Raw genomic sequence first — 25282 nt, forward strand, 5'->3', positions numbered from 1 at the left:
CTTCGGTTTCCTTCGATAAGCCTTAACTTTTGTCATCTGCTAAGCTCCTTCATTCAGATAAGGATAGTGAAGCTATGGAAAGATTGGGTAAAAAATTATATATTGCTGTCACCTTGTCTTTTAGGGCTATTATTTGTCAAACCCAACTGACCAGGTATGTTTGGGCCATTTCTCATTTAGGTTCATTGGTCTCTGGGCTTTGTGATTCTGATGGGAAGGCTTCAGCTCTTTCCCTGTTTGGGACATCTTCCTAGGTTGCACATCACTCCATAAAATGCAGCTATGATGCAGCTGATGCCTCTCCCAGGGCTGCTGCTTTTGGTTCTGTGATGAGGAGTTGTTCTTGGCTACATTTGCAGCCTTTACCTGGTAACATTAAAGCCAAACTCCTTTTTTGGGACTGCTGCTACTGACCTGTTTAAGTCCCCTCCAGGATAAGGGTAAGGTCTTGCAGAAACTGAAACATATTTTGTGTCTCCTGTCCCCATATTCCAGAAGAATTACTCTGTCTGCCTTTGGTTTTGTAGGCAGACTTGCCCACCAGCCAAAGGTAAAAAGCAGTCTAGGCATATTCCTTCTGCTAAGTCCACTCAAACTACATCTCAGAAGTCCCTTCTTTTCAGGACAAGCACATCTCCATTTGAAATTATCCTCCTCTTCCCCTCAGCCAGGTCCCCCCATATCTCCGCCTTTCTCTGTGTCTTCCAAATTGGCATCTGATCAATCACCTCTGTCTCATGGCTTGCTATCTGTCATTCATCAGGGGTATTTAATGGTTTGGAAATCCCTTTGCCCTATTTTTCAGGTATTCCACAACCTCCTTTGGAACAGCTTCTTCTTTTCTTAGAGAGTTTGCAGTCCCTTTTGGATCTGGGCACCATTAACCTGTTCTACCCTTCCAAGTGGGAAAGGGGTTTTACTTCAGAATGTTTTTGGTTTCTCAGAAGGGAGGGTACCTGGAGACCAATTCTGGATCTTTCTCTGCTCAATACCTTTCTTCAAGGTCCCTTCTTTCCAGATGCTATCTATTCAAATCTTGTTTCCTCTTCTCCAGGACTTACTGGATTCTCTTGACCTCAAGGATGCATACCTTCACATCCAACTTCATCCTTTGTTCAGGAAATTTTGTGTTTCTGTTGTTCTTCCTCTTGTTTTCAGTTCTCCTCTTTGCCCTTTGGCTTTTCTAATCCTCAAATGGTATTCACCAAATGCCTCACTCCTGTCATTGCTTTTTACAGGTTTTGGGAGATGCAGATTGTCCCCTATTTGGGTGACCTCATTCAGGCTTCTTCTCCCAGCAGTCTGTTGTGGGATCTCCACTTTACCACTTGTCTTTTGCAAAGTCTGAGGTTCACCATAAATCTCAAGTAATCCTCCCAGGATCTTGTTTTTCTGAAGTGCAGGCTTCATAATATTCCCATGTTGGCTTCTCTTGCTGCGCCCAGGATTTTGTCTCTGACGGCCTTTTTCCAGTCTCTCATTCCTCTTTCATCTCTGATGGCCAGGGAATTTCTGAGTGTTCTGGGTTTTATGACCTCCACTATTCCAATGCTGTCTCTTGCCAGGCTGCATATGAGGAAGCTACTTCATCATCAGCCCCCCCTTTTCCCATTTTTCTACATGGGGTCGAGGTATCATGTTAACTGCCGCCAACTGTCTCAATTCAGTGCCACACTCCTGCCTTCTTCAACACTCATGCCTTATTGTCGTAGATATTCTTTCACTCAATCCATCTACCTCTTTGCTGGACTTCCTAGTTTCCTCTTACCTTCTTCCTTGGCTGTCCCAAGTCTTCCTCACCAGATTGTCTTCTGCTTTTCTACATATGTGCCCAAACCATCGTAATCTGTTCTCTCTGATCTTTTCTGCAATTGGAGCTACTTTGGCTTCTGCTCTTATGTCCTCATTTCTTTGCCTGTCCCACAGTGTGCATCCTACAACCTTTCTCAGGCACTTAATTTCCATCACCTCTAGCTGCTTCAACTGTTCTGCCTTTAATGCCCAGGTTTCTGTACCATACAGTAGTACTGGTCGCACACCACTGTCTTGTACACCTTACTTTTCAGCTTCTTTGGCATTCTTCTGTCATAGACTACGCCTGATGGTCTATGCCAGTTGGCTGCAGCCCCTCTGATTCTAGCTTTGACATCTTTCATTCAGACTACCCTTCTCCTCAACCTACCCCTCCCAGATACTTGAAGCTGTTTACCTGTTCCACTATCTTCCCTTCTATCTCTATTCTCAGCTTCTTCTGATTTCATCCCATGTGCCTTCAAATTTGCATTCCATTCTCCTATCCTTTGCTGAAGTTCTAGCTCAGAGTCTGCCTGCACTGCCACATCGTTTGCATTACAGCAGATTTGTTGATCCCTCCCCTCCAACCTCTTTGCTAATGTAGTCCATCACCAGTATGAACAGCAGTGGGCTCAGAGCTGACCCCTGATGTACAACCTCTCCCACAGGGAACCCCTCTGGAAGCTACAATGGTACCTCAAATCAATGTGGCTTTAACATTGCCATCCTCTGGATTCCTCTGTTCCTGTATCTCCTTCTGTCGAACTTGTGCTTCATTGGTGGATTTGACATCTCTTTCTCAATCCAGGGATTCCCTTTCAGGCTCCAGTTCTCTTTCAGGAACTGTTCATGGACAACTTGGAGTGTGTAGTTTCTTGTGATCCTCTAAAGATCCAGGCTTTCTGGACCCATTATCAGAGGTCAAGTCATATTAGCGCGAATGAGAGATCTCTGCAAGCTTATTCCCTTTTCCACTGTGGCCCCTTAAGGTCTTCACTGACAGTACCATTGTAATGTGGTAAGTCAACAAGCAGGGGTGTATGAGAGTCTGTCTCCTTTATAGACTAGCTCTTCAGGCATGGGATCCAGCTGTTGACTATCAAGTGACTCTTCAGGTGGTTTACATTCCCTCCTAGCATAATCTAGTGGCAGACTGAGCAGGTCCAGAACACAGGCTCATGAACAGATGCTTCACAGAGATGTGTTTCTGGACATAGTCCTTTGGTGGGGTGTTCCTTGTGCGACAACGGATATATGAAAGTAAGTTTGCACAGGTTTGTATGTATGAAAAAACGTCAATGCACAACAGCGAATGGTATTGTGCGTTTGCTGTTGTGAATTCTGCAAAGGGATCGGGAAATGTACCCTTTCCCTCACTGTAGTACGATCTCTGAGTTTGTATATATTAGTAGCGGGGGGGGGGTGCAGGGGGGCTTGCCCCCCTGCAAAATGTGTGTTGTATGACACCGGATGTGGTGGTATGTTTGAAAAATGTCAGTAATTCGATTTTGAATTGTCTACAATTTTTTTGTTCATTCTTTTTCTCGGTCGCTATCATAAGTTTCGACTTTGTTTATTGAGTACGTGAGTACTCGCAACAAACATGTTCGTAATATATATATATATATATGTGTGTATATATATATATATATATATATATATATATATATATATATATATAGTGTGTACACACACACAAACATGTATGCATATAAATGTAGAGTATGTACACACATGCATATATTGAATTCTCCTCTAGAATGACATGAGTAATTAAGCCAATAATTAGTAGATTATCTTTTGTTTATATTTTGGCATTATTCTTGGCAAAAGTAGGATACTGTTCAGTACTGGGTTCACTGTTTTTCCAGATGCACATTTTGAGAGCTCCATTGTGTCTTCCATATGATCTAAGAAGGTGTCTCTCAAGTAATTTGTTCCCATTTACGCAGTGATCAGGTCCTCTGTGAACCTGGGATGAAGGGACTTGACTATGTCAAATGTCAGAGATGGATCTTCAGGTGGTTTAGATGTTAGTTTCTTTTTAAAATATGGAAGATGCCTACAAGCAGCCTCTCTGCCTGTTTATATGCTGTTTGGGTTTCCCTTTTGTGTAGATTTTACATACTGGCACTATGAGGATGGTGTTGAGAAGCAGAGGCCATTTTTTTTATTTATTTTTTTTTAATATGTAGATGTTATCTAGCTCAGCATTTCCTTTAGAGTTTATCTTTGACTCTTCCTCAAACTTGTTTCTTCCATTAAAAGTTTGCATAAAGTGCATGTTCTTGCGTGATTTTTGGCTGTAAAATCTGCAGTCAAAATGTTGCTTTTCTATCTTGAAAACATTCGAGATTAAGCACTTGATCTCTCAAGAGAGTCAGTTTTCTGTGTATTTGTCCTTTTGGTGCAGTTACTTCATTTCCCCATATGAAGACCTTCAGGGGATTACAACTGTTGCTGGAAACAGTGGTCACATTAGTACTGTGTACTTTTATGACCTTGTCAGACTGTTGCACTGCTCTGTTTAGCTTGTGTATGTGCAGCCTCGTCCTGCTAGAAAAAACTGCATCTTTATGATCTTTGTGCAGAGAGAGAATGCTTTGCCCTTTAGTAAATTGAGTCTTTTAGTCATGCAGTAGCTCAGAAAGAGAAGTTGATTTATACTGTTCTGATTTGCTGGAAAAACCTGGTTGTTTACTGAGACTTTTGAAATTTTATGAAATGTGTTTTTATATACTTTAATGCTTATTGTATCGTATCTGTTATGTTTTGCTTTTTCTTATTTTTTCAGTTTTGAAGTGCCTTAAAACATTTATGATTTTTTAAATGAGGTTTGATTTTTTTGTTGTGGGAATTGAAATGGCATTTCCACTGGCATAGCGGGATAACGCACCGACTATGACGCAGGTAACCTTAATTCTACCACTAATAGTTTTTGGAGTTGATAATGAGGAGGAGATGTGATGCTGCTAAACTCTCACCTCATTTTGGGTGAAGGGGTGATGGCATTTGTACACATTTAGTGGTAGAATCCTTGGTGGAGATAGGCAGTAGGAGCATGTACTGAAGTCCTGTGTGAGAGGTAATGGCCATTTGATCAAGTATGCATGGAAGTGTGTATTTGCATTGAGACATCCCATTGCTTGCCAACTCTTTTGATACTTTGGGCATGTGCAAGGGATATTGGGGCCTAAAGAAAAACCCTGACCACCCTTATAGATTAGAGCACTTCTGGCTGGCTCAACCCTCGTCTCCAGTGAGATGAAATGGGTCTTAGGGCTCTCATGTCAAGAGGAACAAATGAGCCAATTGAACAGTGGTATAGGAGGCTTGTTGGTGGGGAGAGCACAAAAAATGTTGACATGGAATGTGCTTCTTGCAAGAATTTTTTTATTCATTGTACAGAGGTAACTTATTATAGTGTTTGTCCAATGTATCCTTTTCTGATGTCATAAAATATTTTTGACCATGAGTTATGAATCAAACTGTTATTGCTTTAGGAGTTATGCCATCTGTTTGTTGTCCTTCCATCTTGCTCTAAGTGATGTAATAACTTTATTAAAACAGTCTTATCAACTGATGCTGAAAACAAAAACATGCTTTTATAATTTAAATGTTACTTTTTCCCTTTTTGCTTAAGTGTAGCTTATGGCATTAGTACAAACCTGATCTGTGTAGTACAACTTTTTTTCCAAATCTTTGGTATAGTCCACTAAATTCACATGAAGGTTTGCAAGAATATCTGCAGCTTTTTTTAAATGGCTGTTGAAACTCTGTAATATTCCTTGATTCTTTAAGTAGCATTATTTGTATCTTCAAGATATAACTCCGTTTTTTCTTGCTGCTGTAGCTCACTAAGCTACACTAGGAGAGTAGTGTACTGGCATTTGCACACAGGTAATATAGTGAGCAGCTAGCAAGCATCTTCCTGTAAAACTAACTTTTTAATTCTCTCAGTTTCCATAAGCCTTGTCTGACACTGGTTAAGTCACTTAACTAGAAATTGCTCCTGGGTCAGCCCTTAAAGAAGACTTTTGATTCTAGTGAGTTTATCGGGTTAAGAAATGTAAAAGTTTAAATAATGTATTGCACAACTATGGAATATAAGCTTTGTTGTGTAGTTAAATCCACAACCCCTTTTCCCATTTTTCCACATGAAGTCGGGGTGTTACTTCAACAGTTATAATCATCTAGAGACAAGGTTTAAACCACAGGGTGGCTAGCCCTGCCACAATAGTTCATCCACACCACACTCTTGAGTGCACATTTACACATATGGCCAATTTAGTGTCCAGTCCACCTACTGCATGGCTTTTGAATGTGGGAGGAAAGTGGAACACCTGGAGGAAACCCACGTGAACACAGGGATGACATGCAGACTCCACATAGAATGAACCTCAGCCGAGAAACGAACTGGGGAACCACTTGCTGTGAGGTGACAATACTATCCACTGCACCAATGTTAGGGTAGTCAAATGTTAGCTTTATTTCTGTACATCATTTTGTGCTGTTCCCCTCTTGAACACATTCCCTTACCTCACTGTAACACCATATTGTGGTGCAAAGCAGTAATTTGCTTTCTTTTTTGGCTTAGCCAGCCAAATGCCCGTACTGGAGACCAAGAAGTTTGTGAATTCTTGGAGTAAAATGGAAAACACTTTAGGAGATTACATAGGTGTGTGTGTGTGTGTGTGTGTGTGTGTGTGCGCGCACTTGCACATACTTACCCATGTGCATATATAGAGAGAGATCTGTGGCAGTTCTCTCTATTCCATCCAAAATGTGGTATTTCTGTCAAGTTAAAAAACATGTTATAGTGCAAAGCAGCAGTATGTACCAACTACCACTAGTGCTCTTGTTCATATTTTTTGTATTTATTCTTTGTCTTAATGTGAAAAGAATGTAAAATTTCTCAGTTCTTTCCTAGAAAAATAAAAGTTGAATCGTGCCATCACATACGTGCACATATTTGTGTTGATAAGAGTGCAAGTCTGTGTGTGTATATTTGTTTTTAGGCTTATAGTCATAAACAAATATGTGCATGATGGTACGATACAAGTCTTTAAACTTGTATTGCAGCGTAGTATGTTTAGAACATTTTTAGAAGAGCCATTAAGTGTTTCTTTTCCCTTTTTTTCCCACATAGGAACAGTATGAATTGTACTGTGAAATGGGATCCACATTTCAGCTGTGTAAAATATGTGCAGAGAATGACAAGGATGTCAAGATAGAACCATGTGGTCATTTGATGTGCACTTTCTGTCTTGCAGCATGGCAGGTACAGTTGTAAAGCTATTATATTTTCTAGACCAGTAATATTCCTGTATATAATTGAGTTTCAGGATTAATATTGCAGAACAATGTTTTGTAGTGTAATGTAGTACAATTTTGTATAGACACTTCCGTACAAATTACATCTCGGAGTTCATCTTTCAATGCAAATATGAAGTATGTAATTTGTGCATACAATCACAAATGATGTAATATGCATAAGTGTTTAAGGTAATAGTGTTTAGACAGTTTGCATTCATGCTAGTTCATAGCAGAGAGTTACAAGTGTTTGATTTGTTCATGACTGGGTTGTAGTGCAGGAGAAGAAGATGATGAGTGTGCTGGTATGACACACACTCGTGCCATTGATGAGGCAGAGAAGAACATGAAGGTGCCTGGGTATAGGTTGATCTTCATATTGATAACTGCTGCAGTAGCCTCAGCTATATAGGTTATATCCTGCCAAGGATATAATAGACAACCAGATTCCAAAGCTTCAGGGCACCTTCCATCCTCCAGCTGTCAAGCAGCTCAAGCTTAGCTGACTGCTTCCCAGCTTTACTACCATCAGTGTGTAAGCTGCTGTGAGGCTTTTGAGGATCGACAGTAGGATGTAATTTTCTTTGCTGGGTAGATAAGTGCCCTTTTGAGGAAAAAACCTTCATGGTCTTAATTTTTGTTAATGTTTTCCTACTTTCCTCTTTAAGAAAATTATTTTAAAGCTAGGAGTGAAATTATTTAATGTAATTTTTTTTTTCAAACTGAACACTCATTTCCTTCTGTCAGTTTAAAAGTAGTGTAAATTAACTAAAAACATGTTTTCTTTGGAGAAGTTGTTTTTCCATTGTGGGGCTGCCATAGTGTTTCATAGTGTATTTTAGCATCTTGTTTTCTGACAGATTTTTTGTAGACGTGTAGTTTTACTGGGATCTGCTGCTTGTTTTTTCACCATTTTCTGCTTGACCGTGGAACAGCCAGCCAGTGCCAAAATCAGTCCTCCTCCCAGCCACAAAAAGAAAAATTTAAGCAAATAGCCTTTGCCACCACAGCAGGTTAGCAATTTGCCTCAGTAGGTGGGTAACTCTGCTGTGGCCATTTCTTGTGTTTTAGACAACTCCTCTTTTACCTTCAGTCCCTCTGGTGTAGCACCTACAACCACTATGGACTGGGGGTTAGCCACGTCCTCTGCGGCTTTTGGAATCATCTCTGTGGGCGAAGGAAAGCCACTCTTGTCAGTCATGGGAGAGGGGACAATGAAGGTTTCCCTGTTGTGTCAGAATGTCCCCATCCCTAGGGAAGCAGCTGCTGACATTAGTAACATGATTGGCCCCATTTTTCCTGTCAAAAAGAAGCAAATGGAAAACCAAGCATGTGTCTACCCCTCATAAAGTTTCTTTGGATAAAAGTAGTTTACAGAGACTGGCTCAGGGTTTAATTCAGGCTTAGTGATCCTTCTTGTAAAGTAATTTCTGGTAAAAGAATGACGGGTTCCTCTTTTTCTGAAGAGATGCAAGATTCTGAATCTGAGCAGGAAGTTGCAGGGAATGATTCAGGACCTCAGATTTCTGATTCAGATTCTGAGGAGAGCTCAGTGTCTGTTTCTGTGGGGAGGGGTCTCTTTTTCTGAGATTATTACTAGCATGTCTTAATGTTTAAGTGGAGAACACTGAGGTTCTGAGTATACTATGAGCTCTTACAGAAGGATTTTCTAGAACTTACACCGATTCCTCCTGTCCTGCCTACTGTAAAGGATGTGTCTTGCTGCTTGCAATTTTCCTGATAGCCAGCTGTCCCTAAAAAGGCAGATGGGGTGGGGCTGTATAAAATTCCTCCATCTTTTTACATTTTTATAAACTCTTCCCAAACCTGACCCAGCAGCTATAGCCTTTGTTGATTTCATTGCTGCTAAGCACTTGGTTAATTCAAGTACTATCCTTTCTAATAAGGATAAGAAAAATCATTGATGAGTTGGGTATGACAAAGTGTTTTTCTGCAAGTTTGATTTTCGGAATTTTGATTTGCCAGGCCCATATGTTTGTTTTGAGAAATTGAGAGAGTAATGTTTTATCTACAGTTTCTTCTTGTGAAGAAAAATCTACTTTAAAAAACTTAATTTTGTCTATGACATAGGTTAGTACTCATTGTATACAGAGTATGTGTAAGATTCCGTGATACGTCTTCCAGGGCTATGGCCAGTGGTACTCTTTCAAAGAGGTTTGCTTGGTTGCATTCTCAGAACCTGTCAGAGGATGTAAAATATGAGATTTTAAATTCTCCGTTTGATAGAGATTGTGTTTAGCCCTTCTGTTCCAGAGGTGATCTAAAATTGTGATGAAAGGGGCAAGCTTATGTAGGGAATCTTATGATTTTTCAGCCCTCCTTTTCCAAATTGTCAAGTATTTTTCTTCTCATCCAATTTTAGTGAAAAAAAAATTCAAGTAAATGGTCGTTTAAGAAAAAATAAGTGCTTCCAAAAAGAGGTCTCAAACCCCCCAATACCAAGGACAGTCCAACAAATCTGAATGGCTAATCAAATGACCTTGTGACCCCCTCTCACCCTGGCCACTTTTCTCCTCCAGAAAGTCATTTTTTGACAGATTGTTTCAGAGAAATGGGTTCTGAAAATCATTCATCAAGGTTACAGTTGGCAGTGGAGGGAAATTCCTCCTTTCCAGGGGGGCCTGTCCTCATCCTACAGATCAGACTTTGTTTCCACTTGTTCTTCGTGACATGCTGTTCCTAGGACTGGCTGAACTAGTTCCTTCTTCCCAGGTCAGGAAGGGACTTTATTCAAGGGTGCTCCTAGTGAGAAAACAAATGCTTGGAGACAAGTTCTATACTTTTCTTTTCTGAACTTTGTGATAGTACCCAGATTCAAAATGTCACTTCACAATCTGTTACCTCTTCTTCTGCTTTCAGGTTTCCTGGTTTTACACTAGATTTAAAAGATGCTTACCACATACCTTAGTCATTCAGACTTCAGCCTTTTCTTAAGGTTGTGTATGTCTGGATCTCATTGAGTTGTCTGCCTTACCCTTTAAACTTCCCACTGCACCAAGAATGTTTGCAAAGTGTCTAGCTCTGATTATTGTTCTTTGCACATATTTTCCATATTTATATGACTTGCTGATCTTTGCAGAGTCTCTTTTTTTCAGTGTGTCAGGAATCTCTTGTGGGTGAGAGAGGTCTCGAACAAATTGGGGTTCCAAGAAAGCATTCAGAAGTCTGTCTTGACTCTTACAAAGGATTGTGTTCTTGGGGTGTCAACTGGATACCTCAGTTCAAAGAGCTGTTCTTCCGCAGGAAAATAGATCATTATCTGGATCTGTTTGTAAGGTTTTCCACTCAGACTTTGGAACTCAGGACTTTGGGTCTCATGGCATCTATGATTCTGATGGGTATCCCTGGCAAGACTTCAAATGAGAAAGATATAGTAGTATCTGAAATCTCTCTGATGCTAGCATCAGTACACTTTATCTTTTCAGATCCCAGTGTTGGAGTTTGTCAGAAGAGAAGTCTTTTGGTGGAGACAACAGATGTCCTAAAATCCATGTCTCCACTTCTCCATCCATGCTCCAAAGTAGTCACCACAGATGCTTCAGACTTTGCTGGGGGAGCAGTATCTGGAGGGATAAAAGTGCATGGAGTATGAGACATCAAGGACAGATGGTAAAGAAAGGGAGAACCAAGTTGTACCAGTTTTGCAGACTAACCACAGTAGCTTGGGATATAGCTTTATAGTACAGTCTTATTCTATAGTCATCCTAAGCAAAATTGTGTGGCAGAGAAGCTCAGCAGGAACAGGGCAGACCCTCATAAATGGAAACTAGATTGTTTTTTTTTTCAAGATTTGATTGGTCTGTGGAGAATTCCTCAAGTAAACCTCTTTGCCTCCTCTTTGAACAATCAACTAGCAAAATTTTGTTCCAGAACACTCTGCAAGAAGGCTTGGAAGACTGATGCCTTTTCTTTTATTTAGACAAAAATGCTGCTGTATGCCTTTCCACTAATATCCAGGGTGCTTTTGAAGATTCAGAGAGGAATCCCCAAGATCATTTTGGTGCCCTTCTGGCCCAGACAACCGCTTCCTCACAGACTAGATCTACTCACACAAGACCTGGGATGTTTGATGCACCCTGACATCAGTCATCTTCAGTTGACTGCCTGGATGATAGGATCTTAATTCCTTTAACACACCTGTTTTCAGAGGATGTGTAGCAGATACCAATGGAGGCAAGAAAGCTTGGTACTAGAAAATCATATATTAGCAAGTGAAAAAGGTTTTCCAGTTCTTACCAGCAGCATAACCAGCCCATATTCGGGGATATTTTTCTGTTTTTTACAATATTTGTGTGAGTTAACTATCCTTTGGCCTTTGTTATTCCTCTGTCAAGGTTCATTTATCGGCCATTTCAGCATGCCTGCCAATGGATCCTCCTCTTTCAGTGCAGTCTCGTGTCGTAATGATGTCCTTCCATATCATTGCTGCAGTATTGATAACATAAGGAATCTTCTCCCAAGGAAGCCTTTAGATCTTATAGGCACTGTATGTCACACGTATATGCTTCCTACGTAATGTGGAGGGCATAAAGGTGACTTATGTATGCAAGTACTGAGAACAACTTTGCAGCCAGTTTGAACTACATTATTAAATGTCATTCTGAATGCTCCTCTGCTGCTTACCAAGCCATCTTCATGTGAGTGCTTCATTGGCATTTCTTTATATTTTTTTCATTATTGTAGTACACTTGTGTTCTTGTTATCCAAGAAGGGAAAATGTCAGTGTGGGAGCCCGATTCCCCATACAAACCATAATCACCAGTGTCTTTTTTGCTTGGGTGATTCCCATGACCACATGCAGTGCTTCATCTGTTAAGCTATTGTCCCTAAGACTATATGTAGTCACTTATCTTCCCTATTCATATACCTTAATAACCAACTACTATGTCTATTCAAAATGTTGAGGGGGAACCTCAGCTAATAATTTACTAGGGACTGAGGGTGGAGTCTTCTGATTTTAGCCAGGGAAGAGATTACTACTGCAATTATCAAATCCTGCCAGGGGTCTGAACCATCAAAAATCCTTCAGGTGGAAAGCACGCTCAAGAAAAAAAGCCAAAAAAAAAAAAAAAAAAATATATATATATATATATATATATATATATATTTTTTTTTTTTTTTTTTTTTTTTTTATATATACACATTATCCCTGTTAAATTTCCCCAGTGTGAATGACAGGATTTTACTTAGGGACTCTTCAGTGCTTTGATGGCCTTGAAGCTTCCTCAAGGGGTGGCAGTTCCTGCTCCTCCCTGTTTCTCCGCTCCGGTTAAGAGGTCTAGTGAATTGGATTCCTCAGATGAGGACTTACTCGGGGGGTGGGGGGATCCTACACAGATTCCTTTCCCTCTAGACTATGTTTCAGAGGAAGATGATTCTTTGAGCCTAGACTTCCCCATGGAAGAATTATCCTTTAGGGATAGTATTGCTTATATGATGAAGTACTTCAAATGGGATTGCTCCCAGGTCTGTGACAAAAAAAATGGTATGAGCTTTTAAAATGGAGTCTCCTAAGCCATCAGCTGTTCCTCCTGTTTTGGCACCTGTTTTAGACACCTTTTCTGCTGCCTCTGTGGCTTCTGATTCACTGCTTCTGGCTCCTAAGAAGCTTGACTGATTCTACAAGGTTCCAGAGTATTGCAAATTTTTGTACAAGTGCTTTTCTGCTGATCCTTCAGTGGTTTCAGTTTCCTCTGATAAGCTTTTACCAACTACTATGTTGCTTCCTTCCTTTGGATAAGGACAGTTAATCTATGGAAAATGTGGGTAAAAAGTATATACTGCTGCCACCTTACCTTTTAGGGCAGTTACCAAGCACACAGGATCAGGTATGTTTTGGCACTTTTTCTCAGGTGGCTTTGGTGGTGTCTGATCTGCTTGATTTGATGAGAAGGCTTCAGCTCTTTCTCTGCTTGGGTCCACTTTCCAGGTCAACCATCACTCTGTAAAATGCAGCTATGATGCATCTGATGCCTCTTTCAGGGCTGCTGCTTTTGTTTCTGTGATGAGGCATTATTCTTGGCTATGCCTACAGGCTTCCCCTGATGGCATTAAAGCCAAGCTGTTGGATGCCCATCTGGATAACAGAAATCTTTTTGGGACAGCTGCTACTGACCTGTTTGTCCCCCCAGGATAAGGTTGAGGCCTTGCAGGAACTTGAAAATGTTTAAATCCCTATTCCAGAGGACTACCCTTCTAAGTCGGTCTTTGTCTGTAGGCAGACTCATCCACCTTGGAAGGGTAAAGAAGGGGGTCTAGCCATATTGCCCCTGCTAAATCTACTCAGCATCTTTTTTCTCAGAAACTTCTTTTCATTGCAAACTTGTCTCCATTTGACATTTGGCTTCCTCTTCTCTCTGCTGGGTCACCCTATCGCTCTGCCTTTCTCTGTCCCTTCTAAATTGACATTAGATCACCTTGGACACCTGGGGTGATATCTGTCATTCATTAGGGGTGATGTGCGTTATTCATCTGGGTATTTCATGGTTTGGAAATCCCCACCCCTTCAGGCATTCCACAACCTCCTCTGGAACAGCTTCCTCATTTCCCAGAGAGATTGCAGTCCCTTTTGCATTGGGGCACTATTCAGCCTTTTCCACCCTTCCAAGTGGGAACGGCTTTTTTACTTCAGAATGTTTAGTTCCTCAGAAGGAGGGTACCTAGAGACCAATTCTGAATCTTTTTCTGCTCAACACCTTTCTCAAGGTCCCTTCTTTCCAGATGCTCTCTCTTCAGACCTTGTTTCCTCCTCTTCCCCAGGCCTTCTTGGTTTCTCTGGACCTCTGGGATGCATTCTTTCACATCGCCATTCACCCGTTCAGGAAATTTTTGCATTTGATTGTTTGTTCCTCTTATTTTCAGTTCTCTGATTTGCCCTGTTACCTTTCTACTGCTTAAAGGATAGTCACCAAATGCCTCACTCTGTCATTTCTTTTTGCAGGTTTCAAGGGATACAGATCCCTTATCTGGATGACCTGCTGCATTTAGGCTGCTTCTTCCAACGGTCTGTTGCAGGATTTCACTTTGCCACTTGACTTTTGCAAAGTGGGGGGTTCTCCATAAGTCTCAAGAAATCTGTTGACACCCTCTTAGGATCATATTTTTTGGGGGTGCAGGCTTCTGACTATCCCCAGGTAGGCTGCTCTTCCTGGTCAAAGTTTTGTATGTTACAACTTGGGTTTCTCCTTCCTGTCTTATGACCAGGGAATTTCTCAGTGTTCTGAAGTTTATGGCCTCCACTAATTTCCAGGCTTCCTCTCAACAGGCTCCATATGAGGAAACTAGAATGTTACTCAAATTAGTGCGTTTTCAGCATTGCCCCCTGTTGTTGCCTCAGGCTTTTCTGGTCTCCTTGGATCTGATGGATGCTTATCTTCATATTCCTTTTCACTCTCTTTTTGCATTTCTCTGTTTCTTCCTCTCATTGTCAGTTCTCTTTGCCCTTTGGCCTCTCTACTGCCTCAAGGGTATTGACAAAATGCCTAGCTCCTATGATTGCTTTTTGCAGGCTCCAAAGCATTTAATTTTTTTCCTTATTTAGACAACCTTTTGATTCAGGCACCTTCTCCCAGTTGCCTGTTACAGGCTCTGGAATTCACAGCATCTCTCCTTCAATGTCGGGGGTTCATTGTCAACTCCAAAAATTCTGTCTTGACTCCCTATCAGGCACATGTGTATTTGAGCTGCAGGATTCAGACAGTGACAGTTTTGGCCCGTCTTCCGCTTTCAAATGTTTTGTCCTTGGCAACTTTCTTTTCAGTTTCTTCTTCCTCTGGCTGTCATTCCAGCCAGTGTGTTCATTTGGGCCCTAGGATTCATGACCTCTTCTATTCCAGTGCTTTCTCTTGCCAGACTGCATATGAGGAATCGTTAGTGCCACCTTAAGTCAGTTTGGCTTCAGCATTGCCACCCTTTGGATTTCAGAGTGCCTCTCCTTCCTTGTTTCAAGCAGGAATTTAAGTGGTGGATTCAGCAACTTACCCTCGACCAAGGCCCTCCCTTTAAGCTTCCATTTCCTTCTCAAGAACAATTCACCAATGCCTCAGATATGGGGTGGTGGGCTTCCTTTGGTCATCAGAAAGTTCAAGGTCTCTGTCCCCTCAACAGAAATCAGACCATGTCAAAATTTTTGGGGATAAACTTTTGGCTAGGCTTGTAAAGCCCCAGGGCTATTAGCCTAATAACTACCCGTGATCAAATAGATGAGAGCTTTGATTGTGGACCTCATTCCATGCTGTCTCCAGGTTCCCTGAAGGATTACACAGACAACACCCCAGTGATGTGGTATGTCAACAAGCAGGGGGCACATAGCCTTACCTTCTTTGCAGGCTGGCTGTTCAAGCCTGGGATTTGGCTATCAGCTAACTTTTCAGACAATGTATATTCCTTCATAGCACAGTCTAGTGGCAGACTCCTTGAGCAGATTCAAAACACAGGCTCTCACAGATGGATGCTTTCCAGAGATGTCTTTTTGGACATAGTCCATCAGTAGGATGCTCCTGACGTGGAAAACTGACATGCCCCCTTTTTCCCCCCTTGGTAGAGGATGTGTCTTTATGCCCTCCATCCCTTTCCTCAACTTCCAAGAGTCCTGCAGAGAAATCATCTGAATTCCCCATAATTCTTACTAGTGACTCCCTTTTGGCCAATATAGCACTGGTCTTCCCTCTTAATGCAAATGGCCAGGCCCTATCACCACAAGTTACCTAACCAGTTGGATCTCCTCGCACAGGACAAGGGTCACTTATCCATCCTCACTTTTCCGCTCTTCAACTGACATTGTGGGTGATAAAGTTTTGATCCCTTTTAGGCACCTTTTTTCTGAGGACGTGTTTGGGAATATGCAGGAGGCCAGGAAGCCCATCACCAGGAAATTGTATGTATCCAAATGGAAGACATTTTCAGTTTGGTGCCTTGCTCGTAACTAGGGCCCACTTTCTGTAGGGATTCCTCTGGTTCTCTGTCTGTGTTAATTGCTCCTTGCTGGGATAGTATATTCTTCTGTTAAAGCTCACCTCTCTGCTATTTCTACTTGTCTGACATTAATTAATCTTCTAGCCTCTAGTTTTAAGGTCAAAAATTTTTTTTAAAAAAATGTCCTTCATATCAGGCTTTCCAGGAAACCTATTCTGCCTTCTTGGGACCTTCAGCTTCCTTGCAGCATTGTACATGGAAGACTGTTGTTTTCACGGGTCTATGTCATAAAACCAAAAACGCAAACTCGTGGACGCTCACATGAGCGAATAATCAGAAACTCAAAATTGGTATTTTGGGGGCTGTGGCCGCCACACCCCTTGCTAAATATATATTCGTACTCTGCGATTGCACTGCAGCGAGTAAAGGGCAAATATTCCAATCTTCACTGTACTGCGATCCCAAAATACCACTTTCGAGTTTCTGATTATTCGCTCATGTGAGCGTTCGAGAGTTTGCATTTTCGTCGTTCTGAAGTAAACCTGTTTTGACCCTTACTTCAGCTAAGAGAGTCTCTGAACTCTAGTCTGTTAGATCTGTTCCTTCTTTTTTGGTTTTTCATAGGGCAGGGGGTGTCTCTGCAATAATCCTTTTATGTCCAAGGTGATTAATGAATTTTCTTAATCTGTCTATTAATTTACCCTCATTTTTTCCTTCTCCACAGTCTGCTGGAGAGAAGGTTCATCACACTTTGGATTTGCACAGACAGCTTAGATGTTATTTAGATAAGACTAAGGCCATTCACACATCTGAACGTTTTATTTCTTTTCATCCCAGATCTCTGGGTTTGGCTGTTTCTAAACAAACCATATCCTCTTGGATCTCTAAGGCCATTTCATTTGTTACTACTATGGAAAATGTGTCTGCCTCAGTAAAGGCTCATTAAACTAGAGCTGTTGCTTCCTCCAGTGCTTTTTTTAAATGATTGAATTCTAATTCCATCCTTGAGGCTGCTGCTTGGACTTCTGTCCATATTTTCATTAAGCATTACAAATTGGATTTTTTCCAGAGCAAGAGCTGGCTTTGCTAGAGCTATCCTAGATGGGTTTCTTGGGGGCTTGTTTTGGGCCTTCCTCCTCTCACGTTTCCTCCTGAGCTTTTTTTATTCTCCCTTTTTTAAAGAATACTGCAACAGTGATATGGAAAAACATAGTACAGTTGTGCAAAATCTTTTTTTCAAAAATCTTTATTTTTATACTAATAAATTTTAACAGCCACAGCAAAACGTTGCCTGAATGATAGTTAAGGCAGTAGTTTATTTACAAAATATTAGAAACTATATTCACAAAATAGATCATCTACAATATATACCATAAAATGCCAGAAGCCCAATGGATAAGAATGCAATGTATTTAAAAATAGGAACGAAAGAAGAGGATTATAAACTGATACTTTTAATAACTACAAAGCTGATTATTTCCATCAGTGAAATGTATACAAAATCAGTAAAGTTATAACTCGGGAATAAAACCAAAATAATTTAGTGCAATATAGAAAGCAATGAACTGATGGAAAATTTATACTGGTAGTTTAAGAATACATTAACAGCTTACTCCAGTAATTATCATAACAGGAGCATTTAGAAGGGTTTAGAACAAATAATTTATGGGTTAAGATGTATTTGATAGCCATTTGTTTGAAAACATCCCAGGTAATTTTAGGTCCATCAATCCAGTTTAGGGTAATGGAGTTTAACCAACGAGAGCAGTGTAATATATTTTCTTGATTTAAAACATTCAGAGGATATGTAAAAAAGCAAATTCACAAGATAGTGCAGATTTTTTAACCCATTTTATCTAGTTTGACTTTTAGAGAACATTTTTATTTTTTATTTTATTTGCAGTTTGTTTTCCAGGATAGTCCATTGGGCTACAAGGAGCCTGTTTTCAGTGGAGTCCTGGAGAGATGAGCTCCGGAGAAATTCAAATACATAGTACAGAAAAAGCACAAATCCATAATATACATTTCATTTAAATGTTAAATGCATGTTTCGGATAGTACAAATCCATATCACACAATTCAAATGTTACATAATACAGAAATAAAAAAAAAAAAAAAAAAGATTTTCATTAGCAAAATTACATCAGGTTAATTTAATAAGTAGTAATGTGTTTTTTGTTTCTGGGCAGTTACAATGAGGCAATTTTTTTAGTTGTTGGTCGAATACGTCCCAAGGGATGTAGAACTTTAGGAGGTAGTGACAGGCAACAAATAAGTTTGGAAAGTTAGGAAGAAAGTGGTCAGAATTAAGTTGGATGAGACCAAGAGCATTTCCATTGCGAAATAAGGTGCGAGTCCAGTGAGGTTTTAAATGAGGAGAGACTGCTGGTGCGGATGGGAGAAAGGAAGGAATTCCAGAGATGTGCAATAGAGAAGAGAGAAGGACATCAAGTGGTTCCCAGCAGGACATGTTGGTTTATGCAATTTAATTAGGTTTTGGGAATTGGATCTTAGGAGTCTGTCTGGCTTATGCATTTCAAAGGTATTTGCTAGGGAGGGGCAGAGAGATGGGGTATGAATGAGTTTGTGTGCTTGGATGAGCTTGGGTACATGTGATTAATTGAATGAAGTTGATGGTTATATGAGATTTCTGTGTTTATATTGGTCCAGTAATTAGAAAAGATGAATGATTCTTGATATTTTAATAATGTAATTAGTCTATGTATTAGATAACATTTTTTTCAAAGTGAAGTATTTCCATAGTTGGTTAGATGTTTGTTTCATTTGTATTCTGTTCATTCAGATGTTTTGAAATTGGTTTACTTTTTCTCAGTATAACAATAATACTGTTTGGACAGATAAAAGATTTTCTCAATTCACCGTTTGATAGATTTTTATTTAAATCAAAATCCAAAACTGACTTCTCTTCAAGGAGTGGGAAATGTGAGATTTAGGATCCTATTGTTAAGCTATAAATTAGGATTTAAGTGGAGTGGTTGTAATATAAATTATTTTTTCAAATTAACCAGTTCTGAAAGATTTTGAAGAATTATTATTCTATTTTTTTTTTTTATTTATTTAACATTTGTTGACCAGGAAAGTCCGACTAGGTTCCACAGATCCTGTTTTCAGTGGAGGCCCGGAGAGAAATGCTCCAGAAGCATGTCTTTAGAATGTGGGAGGAAACCGGAGTACCTGGAGGAAACCCACGCGAACGCAGGGAGAACATGCAAACTCCTCACAGAAGGCACCCCAGCCGAGAATCGAACCAGAGAACCTCTTGCTGTGAGGCGACAGCATTAACCGCTGCACCACTGCGCCGCCCTGTCTATTTGGAAGTTATGTAGTTTGGGATTTTTTAAATTCTTTTTTTTAATAAAAGGTAAGGTTTTTGGGTTACAATCTGATGTACATACAAAATTAGACCATATTTTAACCCAAGAAGGGCTCCACATAGATGATTTACAATTATATTTTGCTATTTGAATTATTTTACTAGAATTTATTATATCATAATATAATTTAAAATCCGGAAGACTCCTAACCCCTAAGGCTTTTAGGGTAAATTAATTTTTTATAACCAATTCTAACCGATGTTGGGAACCAGATAAACTTAGCAAGTTTGGAATTGATATTGCAGAAAAAAAATTAACTGTTAGGTTATTCGAATTAAATTTAAATAAAGGTTGTAGTAATACAAGCAATCTTAATGATAGCTACCTTGGAAAGCAGAGAAAGATTGTTTATTCCAATTCGTAATATCTTCAATGTTTGACCACATCTTTGCCAAATTATTTTTAAAAGAGTTAGGGTTGTGATAAAACATTATCCAAATACTTTTGAAGTACTGATCTTAATTGATGCATGAGGAATAATATCAAACCAACTGGGATTAGGATTAATTGGGAAGATGGAGGATTTAAGTACATTTATTTTATAGGTAGAGAATTCAGAAGAAGTATCAACGCTTTGAAAAACTTTTGTTAAATCTGTGCTAGGCAAGGTAAAATATAGGTTTAATCATCCGCAAAAGCAGTAAAGTGTATAGGAATTATACAGATCTCTAGTAATAAGTGATGTACATTTTGAATTAAGAACAATGGCTCCATATAGATATGAAATAGGTGAAGAGAAAGGGGGTAACCTTGCCTTGTACCATTTATTATCTTAATTGAAGGTGAGACAATTTTAATAATAAATACCTAAGTATATACATTTGAATAAGTAGTTTTATTAGATTGATAAAAGGATGTGGAAAACCAAAGTGCAGTAAAACTACAAAGAGAAAATTTAAGTTTAATCTGTCAAATGCTTTTGAAGCATCTAAGGCCAGTAAAAACAAAGATGAATTGTTTAGAAAGCATAATTAGTGTATTTAATGTTAGTGTATGATCACAGGTTTGTCTGGATTACATAAAATCTGATTGAAAAGAGGATATTTGCGTCAATGACCTGTTTGCTAGAATTAGAGCAAAAATTTTGATGCAGGTTATATTGGTCTATAGTTTTCAACTTTTCTGAAATCATGTTTTGATTTAGGGATGCAAAGTGTTTTAGAATTTATATGGAGGTCGACACAAACCAAAGAAAGAATACGAAACTCCAAAAAGCTGGACTGCAGGAAGGAGAGTACTAAATGCAGAACGTAAAAAAGATACAGGTTTATTCCAAATTAAGCGCTTTTCTTCACAGTAGATACAGTAACTTCTTCAAATAAGTAAAACACAGGTCGCATGCCCTTAAATAGTCAATAAAACAATTGGTTGTGATTAACCAGTAATAATTAGTCAGATGATTCTTTTGACAACTAAGCAACATAAAAACAGTGCTCTTAATACCCAGATGTTCTAAACACTTCGTAAAAAACATTAACCATATATCCTTCTTGCAGTCTAGCTTGTTGGAGTTTCATATGGATGTCAGTGATATCATTCTTATGTATATAATTAAATACATGTAGTAAATGTTTATAAATTTGCTGAGCAAAAGTTTTATAGAAATCTGCTATTAACCCATCTGGACCTAGTGCTTTACCCAATTTAAGGTTTTAAATAAAATATAAAATTTCTTGCTGATTAAAAGGTGCAGCAGTATTATCTTGCTGAGCCTTAAAGATTTCCCAAGAACCTTTCCAGATCTTGCATAGAAAAGTTAAGATGATGTTCTCCAAAATGATATTAGTATAAATTTGTACAAAAATGTCCATAATTTCTTTTCTAGTTTTGTGACATTTGTTTTAATATATAATCTCCGTTAACAATAGTGGAGTATTATAGATTTGTATTCTTCTTGCTAAGAATTCGAAGGTGCTTGCTTCCATTGAGAGTCTGTCGCAAAGGTTTTCATTTCATAAAATTAATGTTTAATATTTAGCATCTAAAGTTCTTTTTAGAGGTCAGCTATGGATTTTTCAATTTTGTCTTAAGTAGACCCTTGTTCTAGTTTATTAATTTTCACTTTTAATGCAGATTCTTTAAGGTGAAATAATTTCTTATAATAAGTGGATTTACTTATAATTATGCCTCTGATTTGGTACTTAAGAGATGCCCATTAAATATCCAGAAGGATTTGTGAATTGAAGTCATTTGGAAGAAAATTTTCTTATAGATAAGTATTTTTTTTACATCATCTTTTTGGAATAAACTAGGATTTAATGCCCTATTATTAACTCTGTTTTGTTCTGAAAAAAGCTGGATAAATTAATGGCCAGGGAAATCTTGGGATAGTCTAAGAAGAATCTGGGTTCAATATTGAAAATATATTCAAAGTTTTTTTAAAAAAAAAAAAGTCAATTCTGGACCAACATTTGTGACATGAAGAATAAATACATATGCTTTTGAGTTAAGTTATTATTTCTTTGGAAATTATAGGGATCAAATAGGCTTAAGTCTGATTTTAGATCAACAGTGGGCTTGGCCACATAATATTCATATGCTTTATTCTTCTTTGTTCTGCCTACCTTGGGTTCTGCCACTGCATTGCAGTCTCTGCTAACAGTATAGTAATGATTTAGAAAAGGGCTTAATATTTTATGAAATGACTAGATAAAATGTTGTTGTCCATTACAAGGAGCATAAATACTTATCCGAAAACTTTTAATAACTAACACCATCTTCCGTCAGAGTCAGTATTGTAATGAATTATTGAATCTTTGAACAATTACTTAATTATGGCAATGCCTGAACTATTTGATTTGTAATCTGATTCAATAACAGTATTAATCCATCTTTTCTTACTAATTTGGTGCCATTGACTTGATGCCATGTGTGTTTCTTGTACAAGTATAACTTTAGCTTTTGATTTATAAAATAAATATACAAATAACTTCCTCTTTTTAAGTAATTGTAGACCTTTCACATTCTAGGATTCTGTTACCCACATATAGAGAATTTATCATTTTTAGGTTGAAATGTAGTTATGAGTAACTTGACATATGGCCTCAAAACAGTTTCAAAAGAAGAGGAAAAATTTATCAGTATAGACAGGTGGCATGTAACTCTTCCTGACGCAAAACCGTACCTAACCACAACTAACATACCCCAAGAAGAGCACTTGGCAGGGTCAGGTAAGGAGTATTGAATAAATAATAGCTTAGACTATAACTTTGTTATATACCCCTTACTATTAAATATAGAAACAGTAGAAAAACTAATAAGTCTTACATCATGTATGAAATGGTAAGGTATAATTGGAAGTGCCGTAGTTTATTTAAATAACAAATTAACACTATTACTACATGTAGTATTAATAGATTTAGCATTTTTGCAATATTTGTAAAATTTCAAGAACAATCAAAAAGGTGTAAACATTCACATGTTTCTAGTTTCTATGGGCAAAGTGTAGGTTTTGCCAAATGTATAATGTGCCTCATAATGCGATTATGATTACAGCGCATCTGGTGTTTAAACAGGAGCCACCATTAGGTTATCCTCAAGCCTTAGAAATTTATATAAAGACAAAATGGCTGCAGACTCGACATCAAATAAACAATGGATAAAACTGCCCTTTCAAATAGAAAGTATATGTCCAGATCAGTGCCCCTCAGCCTCAAACTAGGTCATATACCAGGATGCACAAGAATAGAATCAAGTTTCCCTAAGTGTGATAACGTTTTTGACAAATGTATATTATGACCCAACATGGTAATCATAGATCCATGATGAAAGAACATCTGCATGATCAATAAGGAATGAACAAGAGCTGTTCAAAACTCCAACCCAGATTAATCAAACGAAGTGAAGAAGACATTAAATTTCGCTCAAATGAAAATGGACATGATTACTCTGTTCATCCACAAGCATTACAAAATAATTATTGACCAATATGTAGTAAATCCCTTAATGGTAGCTATGGATTCATGATAAATGCAGCTCATTGTGAACCACAAGGCAGTTCCTGTTCAAACTGTCAGACCACTGAATAATCAATGTTGTTGTTTCTTTTGGCTTTTCCCAGTTAGGGGTGGCCACAGCAGAACTCTAGTCTGCTAATGATTGGCAGTAGATTTTTACAGTGCCGAGGTGCCAGCCTGATGCCCAACCTTCAACTAAGGCACACCCATTCACGCATGTCCTTCAAATGCCACTCGACCGCGGGGAGAACATGCAGACTCCACACAGAAGGCACTCCAGCTGAGAATCGAACAGGAGAACCTTTTGCTGTGAGGTGACAACACTACTGCTACACCACCGCGGCTATTATTTAGACCACTGAATAATCAGTACTTGACCAAAATAACATCAAATTCCACTCAAAGGGAAGTGGGAATGATTACTTAATTCAACTACCAGAAATACAGACCATGTGTGATCCCATCAGACTCTATATCAAACCATATGGGACATCAGGTACCTCTCTCTGTCTTAGAAGTCTAATAAAGTGTCATAAAGACTTTTCTCCACCAGAGACTGGAAAGCACCAAATAAAGTAGAATCGCATTTTACAGTTCACGTGGTGAACACATGACCAGACTCCATTAGTTTGTGTTCCAGGCAAGCAATATTAGAAAGTATTAATAAAGGCATGTTACGTTTATTTAACTGTGCAAACATTATGATTGGTACCTTTGTTAGAAAAAAATCATAGTCACTGGGTATTTGATCTAAGGTCGAACTATGCCTGTTAACTGTTACCGTACAGTTTGGTGTCTCATGGAAGCAAACCTGATAAAGTTCATATTAAAAGGCACTGAAATTTAGTTTGTATGTATGCATGTGTGTGGGGCACACATTTTGTAAGACTTCTCCACATACAGAAATCCACAGCTGGGACCTGAACAAATCATTAGCCCTATGACAACTTTGCGTCCATTGTGTATGTATTTGTACATATGGTTTGTGAATGTCATGACTGTCTTCTTATAGACTAGTGCAGGGAACAATTCTTGTAAATTTTAAATGTACACTTTGCTATTACTTTGCCTCACTTTCTGTCATAGCAGCAGCAGATATGCTGTGTGATAGTATACCTGTCAAAGTAACTGAACTACTGACCAATATCAATCTGTCTGTAACAAAGGATACTAGTTGACTAAGTGCAAATACACACCACACATACATACACACACACACAGCCAAATGGGGGGATGTGACTTGTGGCATCCTCAGTTCTATAAAAGTTTGAGTGATAAACTAATAAAGGGATGACTGAAAGAAGACATATGTTACATTGTGAAACAGCATGCAGGCTCCACTAATATAAGTTTGGAGGTTACATACAGTATACAATGATAAGAGCTCAAATGACAAAACTGGCAGTTCTTTGCCTAGAAAAAAACACTAAACTCTGAAACAGCATACAGGCTTCACTGGTGCAAGGTGTGCAGGTTGCAAACAGTACCAAAAAGTGTGTATTTCATTCAACTTCTGATGGTGGAGGCAGTGATGTCAGAGTACTTTACTTAAAAGCCACTAGGATACCCATGATTTCAAACACAAAACACTCTCAAAACAGTGTCTTAATTATTGTGTTTCACGACCATTGTGAGTTCACAAACAATATAAGCAGATAACCTGGTATCCGTCATTGAAATTTAAATGTATATTCTAATAAAGTCTTTCAGCTTTTCCCTGTTAGGGGTCGCCACAGCGGAACTCCGGTCCGCTCATGATTGGCAGTGGATTTTTACGGTGCCGAGTTGTCAGCCCGATGCCCAACCTTCAAGGAAGACAAGCCCATTCACGCTCGCACTTATCTTTAGCGTCACTCGACCATGGGGAGGACATGCAGACTCCATACAGAA

At 38.9% G+C, this 25282-nt stretch overlaps 1 protein-coding gene across 1 annotated transcript in view; it reads left to right on the plus strand.

Annotated features, from left to right (window-relative positions):
- Nucleotides 1-25282, plus strand: part of CBLB (Cbl proto-oncogene B) — a 1559167-nt gene that overhangs the window by 689253 nt on the left and 844632 nt on the right. Inside the window, exon 8 of the mRNA XM_044071985.1 lies at nt 6944-7075. Coding sequence (XP_043927920.1) covers nt 6944-7075 — 132 coding nt within the window. The remainder of the gene's footprint in view (nt 1-6943; nt 7076-25282) is intronic.

Source organism: Protopterus annectens, chromosome 5.part0, assembly GCF_019279795.1.
Source record: "Protopterus annectens isolate FY-2018-M chromosome 5.part0, PAN1.0, whole genome shotgun sequence".
Classification (NCBI taxonomy): domain Eukaryota; kingdom Metazoa; phylum Chordata; order Ceratodontiformes; family Protopteridae; genus Protopterus; species Protopterus annectens.